General features: G+C 41.0%; 1 protein-coding gene across 1 annotated transcript; it reads left to right on the top strand.

Moving 5' to 3' along the window:
* Nucleotides 1–4,422: 4,422 nt before the first annotated feature.
* Nucleotides 4,423–18,013, top strand: LOC134586355 (protein kinase C theta type-like). The gene is made up of 8 exons (XM_063441827.1): nucleotides 4,423–4,710; nucleotides 11,848–12,018; nucleotides 13,508–13,599; nucleotides 15,145–15,207; nucleotides 15,760–15,895; nucleotides 16,381–16,557; nucleotides 17,183–17,311; nucleotides 18,005–18,013. Exons 1-8 carry the CDS (start codon nucleotides 4,423–4,425, stop codon nucleotides 18,011–18,013), a joined length of 1,065 nt encoding a protein of 354 aa, XP_063297897.1.
* Nucleotides 18,014–18,525: the final 512 nt, after the last annotated feature.

The raw sequence follows: 18,525 nt of genomic DNA, 5'->3' as shown, positions 1-18,525 counted from the left end.
CACCAGTTTCATATTTTTCAAAAGTGGATGCTGGGCCTAAGTCTCATTTTAGCAGCTCATGATTGAAAATTACCTCTCAAAGGCCACACCTATTTTTTAAATATAAGCAGTTCATCAATTCAAATTATGAACAAGTGCATGCTACTTGCTGTGAAAGGGGGAATGTTTGGAGTAAACTTTTCAGGGGGTAGTACCCAGTTATCTGCTTCCTGGCAACGCTGTCACGGATCCCGGAACCAAAACACAGACAGACCACAGAGAGAGAAACTTGTAATAACAGTCCTTAGAATGGCCGGGCTATACAAGCAGAGAATAGTCAAGTTACAAGCAGAGGTCAAAGGAGTAAAGAAAAACGGAACAACGATAGGACAAGCCGAGGTCAAGGATCAGAGAAGACAGGATAAACGGGAGACAAAGCCAACATTCGGTAACCAAACAGATGACTAAAATCACACCCCAAAACCGGTCTACTTATTCGGCCTGGGTGTGGTTAATTTTAAAACAGTGGCCAATGCATTGGCCGGGCTGAAAGGGGTAATCAGGGCAGTAATATATGGTCTCAGCTATTACGCCACTCTTGTAACACACCCTGCACCTTTTCGGGGGGGATTTCATTCTGGGGCTTGATAGAATCCTGAAGCAGAAGTGACCTGTCTTCATTCTTCTGCTAGGCTCCACTGCTAGGCTCTGTGGCACTCAAGCAACCCAGAAATGACCTGAAACTGAAATTATAGAAACGTGCATTTCAGCTCAGCATTTGCCTTTTTAAAAATTACAAAGGTATTGTAGATTGCCGTCTGCATTATATATATGCCCACTTTTTTATACTATGCCCTGGTCTTTCGCATGATAAAATACGGCTGCATCAGTTGACCGGATAGGTCAACTCCCCTATAGACTGATTGTAATGTGTTATGCAGACTGGCACACGTTTAATTTCCTCTCTGCCACGAGATGCGACCCTGCGTTAGGATGAACACCTCCTTTTATCACAGTTCATTCTGGCAGAGAGCTGCTCTTTCCCCCCTTTATTTATTTTTTCTTCTAGAGCCTTTGGGAAACCTGTGCGACTCTTCCGAATAGTGCCACAAGTCACAGTCTCAAAGCAGCATTTTTAGAAGTGGGATACTATTATAAAAATTATTAATATACAAGTGATATCCCTTGTTTAGTAATGGCATTATTAGGTCCCAGACAATTTTCCCACTTGTCCCTACTATATATGGGCAACCTGGGGGATTGAGGTGGCTATCCCTTCTTTTGTATACACGGAAGGTGTACACATAGCCACTGCCACTTTCACACAGTTTATAAAATAGTATCCAATATTGGGATCTTTTGGATGGGATGTATGGTTTAAACCCCAGTCTTCCTCCTAAACTTCACGAGGGATTAATCAATAGAGATATATATTTTTTGAGTTATAAATAATGGCAATTTTTTTGTTAAAGTGGGCAATTAGAGGGTGTTTTTATATGGAAAATCATACTGTGGATGACTTTTTGGGGGGGAATTGTCACTAAAGTGCATAAATCACAGCATGTCTTTATATCTGTCCCTACTACTTATTGTAAGGGGAAAAATGGGGGTATTGCAAATGGGGTTTTTAGACCAATACATTCTAATTGTGGGCTTTTTAATTATTCCCATTGGCATTGTCAGTGCCCAGAACTGTTTCAATTCTGGCACACTGGTTGGCTTCCAACTCTCTTTCCTTGCGATAAGAGACTCTTGATTGTGTGCCAGATACTGCTCAGCGTACGGATTAGTCTACGTGACTATCTTCCCAAAAATCTCATCTCCCAAGAACAGCTGCATACAATCCAGCGCATTATAACCAGACAGGTCAGCTTGGCAGGATTGGCAGTGAACTCTGGGATGTCTGGTGAAAAATTAATAGGGGGTACCCAGTAATCTGCGCCATTTTTTTAGCATTAGGGGAATCGGCGATTTCTCCTGATGGTCCAGCAGTATCTGACACACAGTCCCTGTCCCCTGCATCACTCCCTGCGTCACTCTCGGAGGCAGTGTTGGTCGGCATAAGCCTCCTCGGTACTATACTTCCTAAGCATTATGGATTAAGGGAATAAACTTTAACTAAATAACTAAACTTTAATTTATTTATTTTTACTTTTTTTTTCTTCTTATCAGCTTATCACTAAATTCAGACCCACCTCAACTAACTAAATGACAAATTAATAAAATTAAATATTAAAATTTAACTCCTTAAGGTTACTAAAAAATCTAATTTAACCCCTGAGGGTAAAAAATAAATACAAAATAAATCACAGTAAAGTACTGTGATCTGTATTTTGATCACTGCTGGCAGTGATCAATCAGCAGGAAAAGGGTTAATTTTTTTTTTTTTTAAATGAACAGGGTAAAGCGGATTTGGAACCTCTTCAAACAAATTAATTAACTTCAGGGACACAATGTAACAACGATCTGTCTCTCTCCACTTCAAAAACCCACAAGAGGTGGAGGGAAGCGGATCTGATATCCCAGCAGCATTGTGATAACGTGGACTGGGACATCGCGATTTGCTGTTGCTGGTCTGCCCCTGACTCACAGGCACCCAGCAACAGCGTTAAACCCGCAGGTCCGTTATCTGGCGTTAAGTGCTTCCCCAGCATGACGGACCCAGTCCGTCATCTGTCATTAAGGGCTTAAGGTCCTATTTTCTTATATGTGTATATATATATATATATATAGCAAAAACCAAAAAGGTTATGGTGGGGAGAAAATTGTGATTGAAAACCCCTTCCACCTGAAGTCTGTGTGACTGGTGTGCAGATTTTTGTTTAACATTGTGTTAAATGTTAAACATAAATCTGCACACCAGTCAAGCCATAAGACTTGCTTTTCCCATAGAAATCACAAATTTGCAGTGATATTACTACCGCAAGGAGTTCTGGGTGGCCCTAACATTAACTATATATATATATTTGTGGATGGATGAATTGTTTTCACTTTTTTACCGTTATTTTCTTTACAAAAAAAATAATAATAAAACACTATTTGAAAAGATTAGGGTTCAAGTTAGGATTAGGGCCAGCAAGACAATCCATTTACTGAAATCCCCTGCCTGTGGGGCCAGTATTTATAATGATAAGGGGCATGTGCCAATGCTAGCACTAAGCTGGACTGTCAGGCAAGGCATCCAGATCCTGCATACTATATTTTGCCTCATTCATAATCTCTAATAAATAGTGGCTCAGGCAGCATTTATGATTACATATAGTACTTTTAACATTAAAATGTTCCTATTGGTTTTTACATTCAGGACACCCCTCAATAGAAAAGCATTGAGGATCCTACTGTGCATGCATGGCAATTGGCAATAGGATTATTTTCATAGAGATGCATTAAGGCATTTCTCTATGGAGAGACTTGACTGCGTTTGACATCATCATGATGTCAAACAAAGAAAACTTTACACGTTTTTACATGGAAATGCCTCTAAACGCAGTGCGATTAACAGTCACTAGAGGCACACTGATTGACAAACATAAACACAACTTTTTCTCATAAATGGCAATGGTTATACTTGTCACCATACAAAGAGAGCACCAAGGCACCAAAACCACTATATTAAGCTGCAATAGTATTGGTGCTCAGGGTGCCCCTTTACCTAAAACAAGAAAAAAACAAAAGATAATTTTTTTAGGGCATTAATTGCCTTTTTTTGCCCTAAATTGCTGATACCTATAAGTGGTAATTTGCTACATGCTAACAGCATAGAGGACTTTGTGTGGGGCAATACGTTACCTAAATGCACTGCCGCAAATCAGAATGAACTGATATACTGCATCGGTCAGTAATAACCAAAGAGACTGTCGGACACAAAGCGAGTACTCAAAATGGAGCTTTCATTCACAAAATGCGTGGGTGACAAGGTCCTTTTTAAGTACATATTAAACCTCTATACAATTTCCTAATTAAGTGAGCAGCAATTGTACAGATTAAATATAGATGTCAAAAGGATGCACGCACACAACCTGGTGCAGTAACAAGGCCTAGTGTGCCGCACTCAGACACCGAGTAAGAAAATGGACATGTAGATCTCTAGTGAGGTGGACATATTTACTGCCAGCTCTGCACAAATGGCATAGATGAGAAGCTAAACAATAAACCTAAAATATATTTGAAATTATACATTTACAAAGAGTTTTAAGAAATATGAATTATTTATTATAAAAGATGAATAAAAAATAAAAATAATAATCATTGGGATTTAAAAATAAACAAAATAAACAACACGATGCAGTTTCTGACCAATCAGAGCACTTTAGAACTCATGACATAGAACTTGGCTCATGCACCTGCCACTTCACTTCAAACCTTTTGAGAGCGATTTTGATTGGTGACAGTTGGCACAATTTTTATTCGACAATTCGTGGATTAAAACCATCAAACTCAAACATGGATGGTAAGAAGACGAAGAAGAGGACCGCTGAAGACGTAGAGAGCAGAGGAAGAACACAACAAAAAGAAGACAACAAGGACAGTGACATCAGGAAAGAGCTGCAGGTGAAGAAAAGGAAGAAAGAAGAACCTAACGATGAAGAAGTAAAACAACGCGCGAGTGAAGAGGAAATTAATGAAGAAATCAGCGACTCTCCAGAAGATCCAGGTCCATCTTTGGATTCATCTCTTTCGCTGGAGAGATTTACATTCCACCGACTGCTTGGCAAAGGTGGCTATGGAAAGGTACGCAATTTGTGAAATATCCATTTACACAGCAGATATATTTTTTACAAAAGAAACTGAATTTTTAGGGGTGATGTAACACATTATTGATTAATATAATTCTCAATAATTGGTTATAGGATGTACACCCTTATCAAATCATTTAAAGATTTATATTCAAAAGCTTAAACATGTGATTTGTCTCTGATTGTGGTCACTTAGTTCCATCTATTGCTGGTTTTAACTTGAAAATACATTAATATATTCTGTTTGCTCCCCTGTAAGATTGAACTTTATGTCAATTTATTTTAGCATCAATGAGAAAATTTATTGAAAAATTAGATTCAGAGATAGGTTATAAAACCTATTCTGTTGTTTAGATAGGGTTAGGTGAGTAATACGGGCATAACCCTGTGTAACGTTACAAATTAGACTAGCACTGGTATAATTAAGACCAGACCTGGCCCCCTTTCTTTCATTTATTGTTTGTTTTTTGTTACACATTTTTATTTTAGCACATTTTTTCATCCATTATTACTTGGTATAAATCCTTTAACAATTTTTCTAATAAAATTGTATTTAAAATATCTTCTATTTAAGAATGATTTTTTAATCGGTTGTAATCTCAGTGAAACCTGCCTCCCCCCACTTTTCAAGTGGGAGGTCCCACCTTCCCATTTTGTCTCTACTTTATTTTAAGATTAGTTCTATGGGCAGTGCACAGTATTAAAAACCAAACAAGGTTATTATTATTATTATTATTATTGGCATTTATTTAGCGCCAACTAATTCTGCATTGCTTTACAATATTATGAAAGGGGGGGAAATGTACAATAAATGAGACAATTACACAGTGACACAGGAACAATAGGTAGATGAGGGTTAATTCCCTAAACAGTATGTAATGGGAAGAATTATAAAAATTAGCTTAAAGTAGGCCTTCACCCATTTTAACCCAAATAATATTGCCTTCTCAATTGACATCAACATACTCTTTGGTGAATAAATTCCATATTCCATATTTCTTACATGTTCCTCTGTTGGATATTTAATTGTCATTTAGTTAGTAGTACTGGAAATTGATAGTGTTTGTTGTGATTTTTCACTGTAATTATGGCGAGTTTAATCCACTCCAACTGTCACTACAATTGCTACTTCCTGGTCACATGACCTGATAGGAATGATGGACATTCTCAAAGATACAGTAGGATAGCGAGAGAGATACATTTCTACTAAATGTCAATGGAAACTGTATCACAGTCTATTGTTATGGAAACTGAATAATTTCTACTTAAGAAAACATTTACTATGCTTATGTTTTATGGATTGAATAAATATAGAAGTGCAATAGAGGATATTTTCACATTTTGAAGATTTAATAAAGCTTTATAGAGTATACTTCCTTACATACTACAATACACAGGAAGTTACTGTGTTAATTATGTGATTGTACAATGGGTCACCCAGCTAATACTGTATCATTTGTAACATTTGGGTCTCTGTTAAGAACCAATGCACTGGATTCTCTTTTTGTTTGTGCTATTGTTTGTGCTGATATTTGTATTTTTGCTGTGTATTTTCTAAAGCTGATGTGCGCTACTATAATAAAAATATTCTGTTCAATTACAGCAATACTCTCCGTGTGTGGTAAAAAAATAATAATATATACATAGGCGTGCGCAGCCTATTGCATTAGGGTGTGCACCCTAAAGCACAAGCACACGCGGCGTATATATATATATATATATATATATATATATATATATATATATATATATATATATATATATATATGTATGTATATATGTATGTATGTATATATACACATATATACACACACACACACACACACACAAAGCTGTGGTGGGGGGTGGTGAGGCTGAGGGTGGTGGGGGGTGAGGGTGGTGGGGGGAGGTGATGCTGAGGGTGGTGGGGGGTGATGCTGAGGGTGGTGGGGGGTGATGCTGAGGGTGGTGGGTGGTGAGGGGTGATGCTGAGGGTGGTGGGGTGATAGAGAGGGGGTGAGGGTGAGGCTGAGGGGGATGATGCTGAGGGGGGGTGGGGGGCGAGGCTGAGGGGGGCTGAGGGTGAGACTGAGGGGGGCTGGGGGTGAGACTGAGGGTGGTGGTGAGGGTGGTGGGGGCTAGGGGTGGTGAGGCTGAGGGTGGTGGGGGGTGATGGTGAGGGTGGTGGGGGGGGTGAGGCTGAGGGTGGTGGGGGCTAGGGGTAGTGAGGCTGAGGGTGGTGGGGGGTGATGGTGAGGGGGGTGATGCTGAGGGTGGTGGGAGTGAGGCTGAGTGGGGTGATGCTGAGGGTGGTGGGGGGTGATGGTGAGGGTGGTGGTGAGGCTGGGGGTGGTGGGGGCTAGGGGTAGTGAGGCTGAGGGTGGTGGGGGTGAGGCTGAGGGGGGCTGGGGGTTAGACTGAGGGGGGTGATGCTGAGGGTGGTGGGGGTAGTGGTGAGGGGGGATGATGCTGAAGGTGGTGGGGGTGAGGCTGAGTGGGGTGATGCTGAGGGTGGTGGGGGCTAGGGGTGGTGGGGGGTGATGGTGAGGGGGGTGATGGTGAGGGTGGTGGGGGGTGAGGCTGAGGGTGGTGGTGGCTAGGGGTAGTGAGGCTGAGGGTGGTGGGAGGTGAGGCTGATGGTGGTGGGGGGTGAGGCTGAGGGGGGTGATGCTGAGGGTGGTGAGGGTAGTGGTGAGGGTGGTGGGGGCTAGGGGTGGTGGGGGGTGATGGTGAGGGTGGTGGGGGCTAGGGGTGGTGAGGCTGAGGGTGGTGGGGGGTGATGGTGAGGGTGGTGGGGGGGGTGAGGCTGAGGGTGGTGGGGGCTAGGGGTAGTGAGGCTGAGGGTGGTGGGGGGGTGATGGTGAGGGGGGTGATGCTGAGGGTGGTGGGGGTGAGGCTGAGGGTGGTGGTGGCTAGGGGTAGTGAGGCTGAGGGTGGTGGGAGGTGAGGCTGATGGTGGTGGGGGGTGAGGCTGAGGGGGGTGATGCTGAGGGTGGTGGGGGTAGTGGTGAGGGTGGTGGGGGCTAGGGGTGGTGGGGGGTGATAGTGAGGGTGGTGGGGGCTAGGGGTGGTGAGGCTGAGGGTGGTGGGGGTGAGGCTGAGGGTGGTGGGGGTAGTGGTGAGGGTGGTGGGGGCTAGGGGTGGTGGGGGTGATGGTGAGTGTGGTGGGGGCTAGGGGTGGCGAGGCTGAGGATGGTGGGGGGTGAGGCTGAGGGGGGTGATGCTGAGGGTGGTGGGGGTGGTGGGTGATGGTGAGGGTGGTGGGGGCTAGGGGTGGTGAGGCTGAGGGTGGTGGGGGTGATGGTGGTGAGGCTGAGGGTGGTGGTGGGGGGATGGTGAGGCTGGGGGTAAGGCTGAGTATGGTGATAGTGACTGGGGGGGTGAGGCTGAGTGTGTTGGGGGGTGATGGGGAGGGAGAGCCTACCTTGATTTCCCTGGTGGTCCAGTGGGCTCCCTGGTGGTCCGGTGGCCACTGCTCTCGGTCTGCATCTCTGCAGAGCTGCAGACCGAGTAGTCTCGCAAGATTTCAGAGCGTTGCCGTGGTAACCCGGGGCAACGCTCTGATTGGCCAATTCTCGCGAGTCACATGGTCTGCAGCTCTGCACACTGCGGAGCTGCAGACCAGTGTCTGCGATGGTGGCCGGGCAGCCAGGAGGGGCCTCGCACCCGGCGGCATACCGGGCAAGCTGCCGGGCCCCCTCCTGGTGTCAGGTCCTCGGTCACTGACCGAGGACCTGACACACTCTGCCAACAGGCGGTTTAGGCGGCCGCGAGGCCCCCGCCAGCGCGAGGCCTTAGGCGGCCGCCTAAACCGCCTAATTAGAGAGCCGCCTCTGTATATATATATACACACTAAAAGTAGTGCACTCACTGGTCTTCTTAATTTGCAAACTTTATTCACCAATTTTCGGTAACTTTACCATACCATCAAAGTTTCGGTCCTCATCCGGACTAGGACTGAAACGTTGATGATACTGTAAAGTTACTGAACATTGGTGTTGTGGACAAAAATATTAACCCAATTTATGTTAGTAAAATGCCTATTTACTCAGCATAACTACAATCAGCATTATTCAACTTTATATGTGATTTACCTAAAATGGCCGCTAGGGAGTTTCCCCTTGACATCGACTAACACCCTTATTAACAAGATGGCGCTGGAATCTGGGGGAGACCTCCAATTATTGATGTATTATTCCATGTTATCTCTGACAATGCATATGATGTCATTTTGCTTTATAAGGGGCATGCCGTCCCCTCAGAATAAACATTCCTCAAGTTTTTCATTAACCCGAAACCTGTGTCTGTGTCTGGAGCGTGCACGCATTACTTCTTAATTTGGCAGGGGGCAGATACGCAAGATAATCAATTAATTGATTGTTTCCACATCAATTGGTGAATAAAGGTAGAAAAGCCAGAGGCAGTTCACCTATATGAGTGGAGCATACAGTGATAATAATGGATACCTACCCTATAACAAGGGTTGTCTAGTCCTGATATTGTTGCAGTATCACTTTAAATTCAGCGTATATATACATAGAAAGAAAAACATATACAGGGAAATAATAGTGCAAATCTGTATGGTAATTAACCGTTGTGCAGTGATCAAAACAGAATGCTAACTCACATTTTTTAGAGCCTAAGATGGGATAGGCTCAAATCACTTGCGCTTTAGTACCGTCTGGTGGTACTTGTCCCCTTTTTTTGAAGCGTTGGTGGAATCCCTCAGAGATAAGAGATACAAAGAAAACGTAATAGGAGATAATATAGTGTAGTAACTTAGGTTATAAAGGTGAGTATACTGTATCTTTAAATAGGTGCTCACCTTATTCAGAGCCAGGTACTCGGCTCTGAGTTTACCAGCTTGAGTGTCAATGAGGGAGACACTTTCCCTTCTTGGAGCAGGTTTGGTGAAGATCAGAGGAGACTTGAATTAAAAATAAAAATGTATTTTGCCAGCAGGCAGTAAAATACAAACAAATAAAATAGAATAAAAAAATGTCCCATAAATATCCTTCACTTCCGAGATGCGTTTCACCCTACTTGAGAACACCGATTGAGAAAGCCCTCAAGTAGGGTGAAACGCATCTCGGAAGTGAAGGATATTTATGGGACATTTTTTTATTCTATTTTATTTGTTTGTATTTTACTGCCTGCTGGCAAAATACATTTTTATTTTTAATTCAAGTCTCCTCTGATCTTCACCAAACCTGCTCCAAGAAGGGAAAGTGTCTCCCTCATTGACACTCAAGCTGGTAAACTCAGAGCCGAGTACCTGGCTCTGAATAAGGTGAGCACCTATTTAAAGATACAGTATACTCACCTTTATAACCTAAGTTACTACACTATATTATCTCCAATTACGTTTTCTTTGTATCTCTTATCTCTGAGGGATTCCACCAACGCTTCAAAAAAAGGGGACAAGTACCACCAGACGGTACTAAAGCGCAAGTGATTTGAGCCAATCCCATCTTAGGCTCTAAAAAATGTGAGTTAGCATTCTGTTTTGATCACTGCACAACGGTTAATTACCAAACAGATTTGCACTATTATTTCCCTGTATATGTTTTTCTTTCTATGTATATATACGCTGAATTTAAAGTGATACTGCAACAATATCAGGACTAGACAACCCTTGTTATAGGGTAGGTATCCATTATTATCACTGTATGCTCCACTCATATAGGTGAACTGCCTCTGGCTTTTCTACCTTTCTTCTAGTTTCTACAATTTGAGGTGGGTGTGAGGGACACACACAAGAGTGTTGTAGCATCTACACTATTTTCAATATTTTATAAGCGCCTTTTATACACAGTTTTTTTCATCTTTTTCTCTACAATTGGTGAATAAAGTTTGCAAATTAAGAAGACCAGTGAGTGCCCTTCTATGAGTGTATGTATTGTTAAAAGGCTGGAGAAGCACCTTAGCAAGTAAAGAGTGAGTGGATTTGTGAGTGGTCTGACATCATATTCTGGCTCCCGGCATCACTAAGCAGCGCGAGGTTGCTGCGCAATAGAAGCTGCCGCCCGCCTCATGGGGGGGCCCAAAGGTGGCCAGCCGGCCAGCTCTTGGGTCCCCCAGAACATAAGGCAGTGCCGCCCATAAGGCAGTGCCTCGCGGTGAATACACTGCTGGGCACCCTAGCAGTGATCTATGGTAGCATGCCCACAGAGAGGGCTCAGCGTGCCATCTGTGGCACGCCTGCCATAGGTTCGCCATCGCTGCTATAAATTATAAGTGGTGCCAATGGTTTAGATATACCATTAGAATGCTAAACACTGTGAATGAATATGCTTTTATCACAATCTATCTGATACATTAGCTTCAATCAGCCATATCTGGTACAGACTTCAGTATATTAACAGGGCAGGGATTGGATTTGTGCACAGCTACTCTGGTGTGTTTTTGATCAAGTTAGGTGTAATGCGATCATAAGGCATATTAAAGATAGTTTAAAGGAGAAAGGCTAAAAAACAAAATAGTAATGTATTTTACAAGATATGTCTGTAATATAATAACGACACCGTAGGTTTCTTAAAGGGAAAATATAGTGCCAGGAAATCAAAGTTGTTTTCCTGGCACCATAGCTTCCCCCTGCCTCACAGCCCTCACCCCCGTGCTGCAGAAGGAGTTAAAGCCCTGTCGGCGCTGGTTTGGGTTTGCCTCTGCTCCTCCCCTGCTGACGTCATCCGGCAGGGAAGACCTAATGCGTATGCACGGCAATGGCCATGCTTGCATTAGTATTAGTACCAAAGGGGGCTTAACATGACACTGGATGTCCTCATGCATAGCGTGTGGGCGTCCAGCGTCAGTTAGGCGACCAAATGTCACCTAATAACCCGGAAGTCCCTCTAGTGGCTGTTTGGTAGAAAACCACTAGAGTTGGAGTTTACCCTCAAAGGTAATTATCGTAGTTTATTAAAGACTGCAATAATTACCTTTACAGGGTCAAGGAGCCTGGAACTATGCACCCAAATCACTTCAATGAGCTGAACTGGTCAGGGTGCCTATAGTGTCCTTTAAGGTAAATATAGCTTGCTACATTTAAAACATTTGTGTCAGTTTTCCTTTAAATACATCATGCTAATAGATATGTTATCACACAAGAATTGACACAACATTCTGAAAGCCTTTTTATTTATGTGTCATTCAGGTCTTCCTGGCATCGGATAAAACAACGAAGAAGGTGGTGGCTTTGAAAATAGTGAGAAAGAAAGACCTTCTCACTGAAGCCTCCGAGAGGACACTCACTGAACGTCGAGTGCTGGAGATGGCAGCCGGAAGTCCTTACCTAACCAAAGCCTATGGAGCGTTTCAGATCCCGGTAATTCCTTAATGGTCATAAATCAACTTTCCATTAACAAACCAACCAGCAATATATCTGCAGATGTTTGCTTTAAATTTTCTGTGGCAAATTGGTTTCTAACCAATACATACAAAAGAAAAAAAGTTACTTGTGCACTATGCCTACTATAAACTCACCTGCCACGTTAAGGCAAACCTCTTAGGTGAATAATCCTACACTAAAAATTCACCTTCCTGTCTTCAGCGAACAGGTAAAAATCTCTTATGAGATAAAGAAGGGTATTTTTGAGTGATACTAAAAAGCCTCCAGTTATTTAAATGTCCACAGGGATTTGGGATAGTGAGCAAGTAACTCTTTTGCTTTGTTTTATATTGTATGTATTGGGGCTGATGTGTACCATAGTCACTGCTGCTGCCAGGAGTAGTGGGCGTTTAAGCACAGGACTTGATTTTGTATAGTTTCTAACCCATACCTAGCTCGTTCACTAACTCCATCCAGATTAAGAAAGATTAGCAACTCATAATTAGAAAGAGTAATTTTTGCATTATCCATTAAGCTACATATGGAATGCTCAAATTTGTACTTATTTTGTGTTATTTGCATATTTCACATGGCTATATTTTAAACATTTCTTTCAAAGTTTGCAATATTAATTGTGTTTGTGCTATGTATTTTGTTAACTTGATGTGAATAGCAGTTACAGTACTAGAGAGATGCTCAGTCCCTTAAGCACTAAAAGTGCTGAACTCTCAAGTGCAGTGTCAGAGGGATTGCTAGATTCCTGGCACCAGTGACACTAATAAAAGTGGCAAAGGAATGTTCCATCTCTCAGGAACAAAGAGAATCTGCACACTCAACCCTAGGAGTCGTTGCAGAGGGTTCTCAGGTCAGCTTCAATGCAGAGGATCATGTTTGTGCTGGCAAGAACAAAAATTATGTTTCAATGCGCCAATCTCAACTTGATGCCAAAACGCTATAATTTTGTATTTGCCAACATTCTGAACTCTTGCACTTTGTTTGAAGTTTCGATATTTCAAAACTTAGGTGAAGAATTGAATTTCCGATATTTCATGGCTAACGGGAAGCAAAAAATTATTGCGAATTTGCCTATTCAGGAGTGCTCAGTGGTATCACCAAATTTACTCTTAGAAAACATCTAGTGTCAGTTTTGGGTTACATTCTGATTTATCTGTTATTTATTTTTTATATATATATATATATATATTCCAATCTTAATAGGTTGTAAGGATTATAAATCAAGGCATTCATGTTTCCGCATGTTTTTTTTTTCTTCTCAAAATGGCATAAACACAGTGATCAAAGGCACTCCATTACAGTTGGTTCCTTAAACAGACCATCGTTTTTTTTTTTTCACAGCTCTAGGATTTAGATTGCCATAGAAAAAATTATTGCAAAGTACGAGAAATTATGTTTTAACAAGTTTTCTGTTTGATGTTTAAGTGTTTGTGTTGTGAAGTATATCCCATTGTATTTTATTGTCAACCAGACCCATCTATGCTACGTGTTGGAGTATCTGCATGGTGGTGATCTTGACAGCTTCCTGAAAAGAAACCTCAGACTGGAACCTTGCATTGCAATGTAAGTCTTAAAAGACAATGCTTAAAATGGAGACCGGACGATGAGAGGGGAAATATGGGTCAGAGCAATGAGAAGATTTAACAGGAAGAAATATGACAAGGGCTGAGGAAAGAGTCACATTTAAAGATTTTTTTTTGGAAAAGAGGGTCGGTAAAGTTTCAAACAAATACTAATAGTTTTAATAATGACCAAATCACCCAACATAAACATTCACAGATTAAAAATATCATTAAAGTTTATGGAACAATGTTAAATAATGTTTTTCTATTAAAAGAACAGAAGTACAATTCTCAACATCGGGCCACTGTATATAATGACAGGAGGATTGGAAAGGAATTAATTTGGGTGGCAGTGAAAGGAGACAGTTATCAATAAACAATATACAGCTGCCCACCACCACGTTTTCTACTATTAGCATTGTTTGGTAGACACTGGTGAATGCCATAGATAAAGAATTTAGAAAAATTAGGAACATCAGTGAGTCTGAAACATATATACATACAATAAATATACTCTGAATATAAATATTCTACAAAATGCTAACTCAGTATGAACCCATGTTGCGTGATGATGTAGAAATGTGTGGGCACATACACCTAGTGTTGCTAAGAAACAAGCATACAATGTATAACAAAGAGTGTCGGGGTATAAAAACAACGACATATAAACAAGGAGGAAAGGGTAGAAAGAGTGAAGTCTTGTTACTAAAGTATCTCAGCTAAAGCATATCTGTACATGAGTCCAATCGATCATCAAATGTAGAAGCCGAGAATCGACAAATAGGAGGAGATGCAGGAGATAGAGGACTGTGGCTGTGTGTGACTGAAGTGTCTAAGGGTAAACAGTGAAATCACAGTGTGTGCTGCATGCAACCAGTGATCAACATGTGAAATTAGAGCAAGTATGCCGGTGTGTGAGTTCAAACAGTGATAGACAATACAGAGTGAGAAAGACAAGCTGGTGAAGAAAAAAAAACTGTAATTAGAGGCAGATCAAAGATATAGATATACCGAGGAGCTCAAAATAGACAAAAACCTACTGCAACTGGTGCTAAATAGACTCATAACATATAATACTGATTTTACACATAACACTAGGCAACAATATGAACAACAGATAAGCATAATACATTTTGCATACAACCGAACATGTAAGAGCTATGTAAATGGATGGAAAATGGTCACAATGAGTAATAGCAAATATAAAGGAAGCTAGTCAATAAAAGGGATAAGAAGATGCCTGCTATGTATGGTATAGAGGTCCTAACAAGGTATACACGTGTTATACAGAGAAATGTGATGGAAGTTTGCAATAGAAACATATTTGATAATAAAAAGTATTCACACCAATAATACTAGAAAAAGTATATGTAACAGTAAGAAAAGTGAATAATGTAGGCAGGAGAGAGCTCTGATTTTATATAAATATAAATTATTACAGTGGATTTTCCCTAGGTCAGCTCATTTAGGAAGATCTCATTTTAAGAAGTAAGTTCATTTTATATTAAATACTTTGTTGATTAATATTTGAATTCTTGTTTATTAGATTCCTCGCTGCAGAGATTGCGTGTGGACTCCAATATCTCCACCAACACGACATTGTGCATCGGTAAACACATCTTCGTTAAGCGATATATTTATAAGCTTGCTCTCTCTACACTGTGCAGTCCTTTTTTTATCCATATTGTTTAGCTACATTTTTACCTTTCTCTCAGGTGAGTTAAGATTTTTTGCTCTCACACTTCACCTGTAAGAGGGCATTTTACAAACCGTTTCAACTTAACACTAAGAAGAGGCTTTTTACTTACGTTTGAGAAAAACATGTACTCGTGTTGGGCAGAGCAGAAAAAAGGAAGGGCAGGATAAGAAAGAAAGAAGCAGAATGGTCATTTCTAGTCCACCTGATTAAGAGAAATGTAGAAAACTGCATTAATTAAAACTTAATTACAAAATCCTTTTTTAAATTGTCTCCTAAATTCAGGTATAAGCAGCCTGTTTCATTTATCTGTGAATTGATGGGGCATTATTTCATTGATTGGCTATAGCTCATAAATAGATTTGTACATACTTCCAGTATTTTACTATTAGTAAGCCATGTAAACGACCTGTTTCATGACAGATCGTCATTGAACTATAAATCTTATGATATTTCTCTCTACAGAGACATAAAGCCAAGGAACATCATGTTGGATGAAGCGGGTCACATCAGGATAGGCGACTTTGGACTGGCGCTGGAGATGCACGGCAAGAGGAAAGCAAAGGGTTACGCAGGCACTGTAGATTATATGGCTCCAGAGGTAGGATTGACCATGGCTACTGTTTGGGTTTGAGGCTACATGAATTGATCATATTACACCTCACCAAGAGCAACAATCACTCTGTAGCTAAACAGATCTTTATAGCTATGAAGATGAAGAACTAGAATTCAACATTTCTATCAATGCTCATGTTATTCTCCTTTGTAATAAGGTATTATGGTTGATATTATAATGAGCATGGGTTAACATCTTTATTTATTATGGCTGATGGCAACAGTGCTTGGCTAGGTCCTGCAAACTTTAAAGACAATTCTTTAAAATTGAAAAACACCTTCAGTGATTGTCTATACTTTCCCAACCAGTCATATTGCTCCGAATCATTGCACATTTGTAGTGAAATATATATTTTTTATAAGTTGCCTATCTTAATATGCAGACGATGAGAACAGCATTATATTTGACAGTAATACCTTCTTTCCTGTAAGGAAACACTTGACTAATCATTTCTGAAATTATGTTGGCAGATGCGGAAAGGAAGAAAATACAATGCTGCAGTAGATTGGTGGGCCTATGGTCTAATCCTTCATAAACTGGCCAAGAGAGCATTTCCAAAAAATCCAAATGCTGCCCAAACAATGCTTCATGACACCACAGACCACCCTGAGTGTCAAAGAAAACAGGTCAAAGATCTCGTGAAAAAGGTGTGTATGATCCGGCAGTCTAGATTAATGTCCTGAAAAAGATAACAATTCTATGAAAAACGTACTCTTTGCACAGTTAAAAAAAAAGAGATCATATATTTATAGAAAACTATTAACAAAGAGTGACACGGAATGGCCATAAATGACAATGGTGTCTATATATGGTAATATCGAAAAAAAAAGATAAAAGATATATTAATTCAGTCAAATGCTTATAGCTCATACCAGCAGTCCATAGCTGGGAAGATTCCTTAAAGTCGTATAAGACAGGATAATATTTAAGGAGGGGATTTCAGGGAATGAAATATATACACAACTAAACAATCAAGAACACAGTGATAAAATGACTAAAACTAGAGAGAATCGGGAACTGATGCTGGGTTAGGTAGTGTCTCCTATTGAGAGCAGGAGAACCTTAAACACTGCATTCAACATATGAAGTCGAGTGGAGATAAAAGCGAGTGTACTAGTAATAATCTTGCACCTTTGATTCTTAGAATGTCCCTTTAACCTTGTGATACTGCATACAGATTTACAGATATCTATATTGTGTTTGCATGTGTTTTAGTAAATTAATAAAGGCAGTGGCAGTTTTATTGTTGACATTCTACTCTTCCATTTGCAGCTCCTGTGCAAAAATCCATCTCAGCGCTTGGGGGCAGCTAGCAGCATCCGATTCCATCCTTTCTTCCAGTCCATTGACTGGGATGAGCTGGAGGCTGGCAGGCTAGATCCCCCCTTTGTGCTAAGAACAGTAAGTATACGGAAACTTCAAACAGAGACCAGAAAAATCAATGTAACAAAATGAGTGACTAGTTTATGAAAATATAAGAGGGACGATCAAAGGGCTAATATGGTGTGACCGTGGATTACTGGTTGTGATTGGGACTATGTATATCTGAGTATTATGGGGTAATTAGCCCAGAAACACAAACAATATCTAAACTTGGCAGCACTGCAAGCTCTAAAGTGTCCACTCCAGCCATATCCATACACTGCTGTCCCTAACCAAACAGCTGTGCCTGTCCCTTTGTACCCAACTATCTTGGAAAACCTCATAGGAAAGCACGGTGTGGAAGGCCTAATGCTGGGGTGGTGCTCACTGTTAAACCACATTAGGTTTCCAGATCACACTGAGGTCGAAGAAAGAGGAGCCCGATCCAGCACCCAGGGACCTTAGCGCTGGAATCAGGTAAGTGCTCATGGCCTGGGTGCAGTGGAAGCATAGGGAGACTGTAGTGTTAGGAAAACAGTTTTGCATTCCTAACACTATAGTGTTTCTTGAAGCAATCTAGCCTTTCATTTTTCCTTTTGTTCATTGGCACTATGGCTAGAACACTGTGATAATAGGGAAATTACACCAGTTTATCCATATAGCTTTTGGCATTCTGCAATCTCACTCCGCCATCTTTTACATCCGTATTGGTGTTCTTATACTGCTTTCTAGGAATGGTAACTGAGTGACAGTGTGTGTCTGTGAGTGACAGCGTATGTCTGTGAGTGACAGCGTGTGTGTGTGAGTGAGTGCGTCTGTGTGTGTACATGTGAGTGTATGAGTGTGTCTGTCAGTGTATGATGAGTGTGTTTGTCAGTGTATGAGTGTGTGTCTGTCAAATCAGTGAGAGTATGTTTGTCATTGAGTCTTTGTGTGACTATCAGTGTGTCTGTCAATGAGTCTGTGTCTGTCAGTGACGTCTGTATGTTTGTCATTGAGTGTGTTACTTTCAGTGTGTACTTGCCAATTCCCACATATATTCAGTTTTAGAAAAAATATGAGTTTGCACAAAATTAACAGCATAACCTTAGAATCCCAATAAATAATACTTGATAATAAACAATATTAATCTGCTTCCAAGTCCAGTATAAATGTTGTGATCTCTTTACACAGATTACCAGCCATAATAGGATTAAACCATCCAGTAGATTAATTTCTTCCAATGTTCCAGCCAGTGTTAATTTTGGCACCAA

The sequence above is a fragment of the Pelobates fuscus genome, chromosome 2 (assembly GCF_036172605.1).
Source record: "Pelobates fuscus isolate aPelFus1 chromosome 2, aPelFus1.pri, whole genome shotgun sequence".
NCBI classification, from domain to species: Eukaryota; Metazoa; Chordata; class Amphibia; order Anura; family Pelobatidae; genus Pelobates; species Pelobates fuscus.
Note: the sequence above shows the minus strand (reverse complement) of the source record. Positions and strands in the feature narration are given on the sequence as shown.

Bases quoted from the DNA above. Each gene is read 5' to 3' on its own strand.
- LOC134586355 (XM_063441827.1), top strand. From the start codon at position 4,423: ATGGATGGTAAGAAGACGAAGAAGAGGACCGCTGAAGACGTAGAGAGC. The intron at 12,019-13,507 runs GTAATTCCTTAA...ATTGTCAACCAG, and splicing joins ATGGAGCGTTTCAGATCCCG to ACCCATCTATGCTACGTGTT. The intron at 15,208-15,759 runs GTAAACACATCT...TTCTCTCTACAG, and splicing joins CAACACGACATTGTGCATCG to AGACATAAAGCCAAGGAACA.